A 6,184-nucleotide genomic window follows, 5' to 3' on the forward strand; every position below is an offset into this window, starting at 1 on the left:
CTCCCTTCCTTGATACTAAACACTACTCATTTTGTGTATATGTGTGTATGTGTATTGTGGTTCTGGGGATTGAACACAGAACTTCATGCATGCTAAGCACACATTCTACCACTGAGCTACATCCTTAACCCCTTTATTTATCATCTAATTAATTGATTTTTAAACTTACCATTCTCTAAGAAAAGAAGAATTAATATTGGTTGGGTACTGGGCAATAATTAATTTAAAAGTTTATTCTTCATGATAATGCTGCAAGTTAACTACTATTCTCATTTAACAAGAGAAGAAAGTAAAACAGACACATTAGCAACTTTCTTAAAGTAACCTAGAGTAAGTGGCAGGCAGAACTAGTATTCAAACCAGTTCTGTCTGACTCCAGTACTGATGTTTGCCCACCTCACAAGAGCTGCCTCCCAAGGCCAGCACTAGAAGGAGGGAAGTAAGCTAAGGCTCTAGCCTTGGGTGCAAAATGCTAAGGGGAAAAAAACCCACAAAACACAGTAATAAAGATAAATGCAATATTAATATAACATTTTAAAAAATCAAAATCAATGCAAAACAATCCATATTGAACAAAATATTGAATTTTCAAATAAAGATAGGATCATTATTACCAGTTTTCCTTTTACCTTAGGCTCTAATGTAGTTTCCCAAGGCACTCATCTTTAATTAAAATCATAAGATGAGTCATTAGATAAAATGTTTTGGTCGGCTGAATATGTTGGTGGTGTATAGGGCAAACCAAAAGAATGAAACTTGTGCTCGCTTCAGCAACACATATACTAAAATTGGACTGACACAGAGAAGATTAGCATGGCCCCTGCGCAAGGATGACATGCAAATCGTGAAGCATTCCATATTTTTGAGATAGACATCATTACCCTAGGTACATGTATGACTGCACATATGGTGTGATGCTACATTGTGTACAACCACTGAAATGAAAAGTTTTGCTGCAATTGTGTAAAATGAGTCAAAATGCATTCTGCTGTCATATATACCTAATTAAAATAAATTGCTTAATTAAAAAAAAGAGTGAACTTAAGGAAACTTGAAGGTTGAAAAGACTTTGCCTAATCAAGATAAGTTCAGGCTAGGAATGAAGCTCAGTAGTGGAGAGCTTGCCTAGCATGTGTGAGGGCTGTGTTTGATGCCCAATACCACCAAAAAGAAAAAAGAAAAAAAAAAAGGTGTTCAGAAAGGCAAACTAGAGTTGGAATACATAAATGTAATTCCAGTTCCCCCTGCGCTAAGTAACTTGGAAAATAGAACCAAAACAAAGTGATCCAATGTCTGTAATAAGTTCTCTACCTCCCACAGACCATGCTGCAGTCCCTTGCTACTTAGGATCCTGATGTTTTTTCCCTGTACTGACAGTCTCCCTTTATTTCTAATGGCACCTGTAGTGGAAAATACCCACGTTCCTCATGTTCATCTCCTTGTTATTTTAGAGATTTTGATCCTGAGGTCTCCCAACTGCAGGATTGTCCTTCTATTCTTCCAAATGTTTTTAGGTGCTCCAGATGTGGAAGCCTTCTGTATTTCCCTGGCCATTCATCTGCCTTCCTCTGAATGTCCATGATCTTCTTGGGCTATAGCATGAAGGAATATGATATTCCCATGTTGTTATCTCTATGCAAAACTATGTGTAGGATTCTAGAATGATAACAGTGTACTTCAGGAACCTCAGATTTAACCCAATCCAGTCCCCTAAATATATAGTCTTGAAGACTCTAGGACTTAGCCATGGTCATTCAGGAAGCTGATGGTAAGATCTGTCAATTTTCCTCCCACTGCAAGCAGCTGGTTCCTGTCAGTCCTTCTTTGTTCCCATGACAGAGTCATAGCACATCTCTTCTTAAAGAGCAAAGCAGCACAGGGAGTAGCATCTGTGTTCTTGGGCATACAGAGTTTTCTTAGAGAAAAGGTCATCAGACTGTCAAAGGGTACAGAGGAATTAGCTAGGAGAGGTACATCCCAATTCTAGCCATGGTTCTAGGCAATGCGGCTTCACTTTCAATACCCATTTCTGAGGACACTTGCTTTGTGCTAAGTTTTTTAGAGAAAGTGTATGTTGGTCCATATTTTTGGGGAGTAGTCTCCAGGTCCCCAAGTTTCCCTTTTTTGGCCATAATGAATTTTATATAAAGGTCAATGTTAAGAGTGTGAACTCATAAGCTTGGCCTGAAAGTATGTTGAATCTGAATGTTTTTAAAAATGTGTGAATACAAGAATATATAGAATAAGTATAAAATATTTTACATTTCCTGGAGGCAGGTCAGAGAGGGAAAACATCAGGATGCAATTGTTACATTTACTACTATTTTAAAAGGGGAGGGGTGAAAAGAACAGGTCAGCAAAAGGTAAAAACTTCATATTGAGGGGTGATTTAAATGTCCAGTGACCTCAGGCTGGTAATATAAATTAATAAAGTTGATTCATAAGATGAAGGAACAATGGAGAACTCTAGAAAATATATCTGAAAAGAGCCAATTGTCAATCAATAGTTCCCCTGTGAGAAGGTAAATCCAGTGTTGCCAGATCATTTTTCTTTCTTTTTTTTTTAAAGAGAGAGAGAGAATTTCAACATTTTATTTTTTAGTTTTCGGCGGACACATCTTTGTTTGTATGTAGTGGTGAGGATTGAACCGCTTGAGCCACATCCCCAGCCCCCAGATCATTTTTCAAGACAACCAGAAATCTAGATTTTAATATGAAATTATCTAATTTTTAAATGTTGACAACTAATCCAAATAGGAAGAAAGAGGGAAGGAGGGAAAATGAGAAGTAATCTTAAACAAGATCGATTCGAGATGTGTTTGAGAACTTAATTCAAGGTGTGCTTGGAAATAGTCAAATGCAGCAGAATTTCCATTGCCTTGCTGGTTCTTTAAATCTAATCAGACAGTTTTTATTGTGCACCTAAAAAGTGCAAAGTCAATCATTATATCATATTAAAACTGAAATACATTAGCAGTTAATTACATGAAAGAGAGAATGGTCAAAATGAGATCTTCACAATTTAACTGTTTTTAAAAGGATGATCAAAATAAAGAGACTTATTTGTTTTCTTTAAAAAGACCTTCTAGAGCCTTCAACTTCTACATTTCTGAATTTTGAAGGTTAATGGGGAAAGTTTCAGAACATTAGGTTAAAAGGTAATCATCCTGAAAATCTTTTCGTGGAGACAGTTTTGACCTGTCTCCATAGAAATGGTCTGTGATGCTAAGCTACACCAAAGGTTGTGACAATTCAGAAAAGGAAAAAAAAAATTTGTCATCTCGTCAGCTATTAGATAAGAAGACAATGAACAATTCTGCCTGGTGTACATTATCTATTGGTCATGGTTACATTTTTTCATAAATTGTTAAGGTACATTGTACCCTGCTTCTCATCATGAGGAAGTCTCATCACTTTAATCACTAATCTGCCTCTTATTCCCAGCCTATCTCTGTACCTCTCCCCAGCCTACAGTTTTTGCATATTTAAATGTACACCTATTTCTGTTTCCACTATTTCTTCTGCTTTTAATCAAAATCGAGACGCTTCAAAATTGTTTAATTTTTCTAAAGTAAAAGCAAAACAACAACAAAAAACCTTTCTGCTGCTTCAGAGATTCTCCATACCCCCCTACACTCTCACCCTAAGCTCCCAGCCCTCCCCTGCCCCATTGCAGAATCCGGACTCCTTCACACTCTATCCTGGTACCCCTTGGTCTAAGATGCTCTTGGCTTCCCTGCCCCAACCGCGCTGACGTGCTCTTCCCTCACACCTGTCCCCACGTCCCTCCCCAGACCGGCAGCCTCAGCCGTTCCAGAAATTCACAAAGAAGTTGCAGAGGGAGTGCCACTTCTCAGCGCAATAAGTCTCCGTGAGCTGTGCGTTCTCCTCCAGCCCTTCGGAGCCGGTCCCGGGCCCCTTGTGTCGCTCCTCCAAGGGGCCCGAGGTCCCCTTCCTCTTGCCTGCTCTGGTCTTCCTCTCGGAGGGCTTTTCCTTGGGCAGCGAGTTCGCGGGAGGTGGAGCCGCCGCCGCAGGGTCGGGAGCAGGCTGCCGAGGCAGCCCCCGGCTCCTGACCCTTAGCCTGGGTTCCCGGGGGAAGCCCGCGGCGGTGGGGCGGGCGGGGAGGTACGCGCCGGGCACCAGGCGCAGCTCGGCGCCGTGGCCCTTCTTGCCAGCGCACAAGCGGGGCTGGAGCGGCGCAGGGTCGTGGCAGGGCCGCCGTTTCTTACGTAGCCCGCCCAGCACCTGCTTCCAGTAGTGGGAGCGGCGAGCCCCGTAGGCGGCGCAGCGCTCTGGCTCTCCTCGGTAGGCACACTGGTGGCGCGCCCCGTCCTGGCCCAGGCAGTGCAGCGCCAATTCGCTGCGGGCGGTGGCCCCTGGGGTAGGCAGCAGGAGCTGCCAGCTGCACACGTGCTGCTCCGGGCTCATGAAACGACCAGAAGAGCCACCCATAGAGCCAGAGGACGTTTTCACCACGCTGCCAGCTGCCCCCTTGTCCCTCCCGGCAGCAGCGTGGAGGCAACCGCCCAGCAGCAGCAGCAGCAGCGAGAGAGACGATTGTAGTCTCGGAGGACTCATGGCCCGCGGTGTCCGCACTGTACTCTTCTGGGACCCCTGAGTACTTCAGTGGAGGCGAGGCGAGGCGAGGAGCATCCCCGGATCTGCGGATGGAGGCAGAAACCACTACCGACTGAGCCCTGTGCAGCCCTATGCCCAGGCACATGCACCTGTGAACTTCCCTCCCCAGACTTCCTAGAAATTGGTTCCCCTAGTTGCGAGGGGCCCCCTCTGAAAAGCTTTCCTGGGAAGAAACAGCTTACTGTTTGAAACTATTTATACATTGAGATTTTTCTTCCCCATACAAACACGATAGCAAAATGATTACTGATAATTTCCTCCTTTACCCCTCCGTTTTCCACCCTTCAATAAATTATCAACAAAATGATTTCAGATTAGTTCTCTGAAACCTGCACTTTACTGCACTTTCAACTTACCGAGTTCTGGGAGAGGTGGCAGAGCCTTAGGATGGAGGGAATGACTGCGTAGTCTGTTTTAGCCTGTTCCCTATGAATGAACATGTTATCAATGGAACAGAAGAGGCCTCCCCTGCTATGCCCCTCCCAACCAGACTTCTCTCACACTGGATTTTCCAACACACACACACACACACACACACACACACACACACAGTATGACAGAAGCGGCCCTGTGATGTGAAATACATATCTTGCATTTTGCTTCCACTTTAAAAAATAATCATGCAAGGTTTTCTTTTTCCTAAAGAAATTCATCATTTATAATAGTGTATTGGAACCTAAGTGCATGAAAGCATCCACCTTGTTAACAAATGCAAGGGTGGAATCTTTTGGAATATCTTACTTGGATGTCTCACTATTTTATCATCAAGCTAATGCAGGTGGTGGTTAAAAAAAAAACTTGCAAATTTTAACAAATTTTTTTCTTTTCTTTATTTAATCATCCAAAAAAACAAAAGTTAAACTGAAAGATGTTTTAAGCTTTAAATAAATTGGAAGTCAATATTCTAAACCAACCAGTATTTACACCATTACACTATTTTCCTACCATTCTGAGTCCTATATTTTTACCTATCATTTTACTGTTTCTTATAACAATTAACAAATATTACTATTAATAAAATTATAATATAGTTTATTAACATACTATGGTGTCTAGCTGTTTAACCAGCAGTGAGCATTTTCACTTTTGATTATTTTTAGATGTTATGAATCAGTTATGTCTTTCAAAAAGTGAAGGGTTTTGGGCTGCAGTTGTGGCTCAGTGTTAGAGTGGTTGCATAGCATGCCCGAGGCACTGGGTTCGAATCTCAGCATCACATAAATGTAAAATAAAGATATTGTGTCCACCTAAAACTTAAAAAATAAGTATTAATTTTTTTTAAGTAAAGGGTTTTATTTTTTTAAATATTTATTTTTTAGTTGTAGTTGGACACAATACGTTTATTTTACTTATTTATATGTGGTGATGAGGATCCAACCCAGGGCCTCACACATGCAAGGCGAGCGCTCTACTGCTGAGTCACAACCTCAGCCCACAAAAAGTAAAGGGTTTTAAAGAAATTATTTGTGTTATAGTTGAAAGGTAATATCAAATCAAAGGGTTTAACATTTAAGAATTAATGTGTTCTTAGAACAGACACTTCTCA

At 41.5% G+C, this 6,184-nt stretch overlaps 1 protein-coding gene and 1 non-coding gene across 2 annotated transcripts; one reads left to right on the forward strand and one right to left on the reverse strand.

Annotated features, from left to right (window-relative positions):
- The first annotated feature begins 758 nt into the window (after window positions 1-758).
- LOC124096622 (U6 spliceosomal RNA) lies at window positions 759-864 on the forward strand. Its single transcript, XR_006852926.1, has one exon. It is a non-coding gene; the product is annotated as a U6 spliceosomal RNA (small nuclear RNA).
- A 1,219-nt stretch (window positions 865-2,083) lies between these two features.
- Fgfbp3 (fibroblast growth factor binding protein 3) lies at window positions 2,084-4,839 on the reverse strand. The gene has a single exon (XM_046450404.2). The coding sequence runs from the start codon at window positions 4,576-4,578 to the stop codon at window positions 3,805-3,807; it is 774 nt and encodes a 257-aa protein (XP_046306360.1). The 5' UTR covers window positions 4,579-4,839; the 3' UTR covers window positions 2,084-3,804.
- Between the last annotated feature and the right edge of the window lie 1,345 nt (window positions 4,840-6,184).

This window comes from Marmota monax, unplaced genomic scaffold, assembly GCF_021218885.2.
Source record: "Marmota monax isolate L192 unplaced genomic scaffold, Marmota_monax_Labrador192_F-V1.1 WCK01_AAM20220418_F8-fsc00004, whole genome shotgun sequence".
Lineage (NCBI taxonomy): Eukaryota > Metazoa > Chordata > Mammalia > Rodentia > Sciuridae > Marmota > Marmota monax.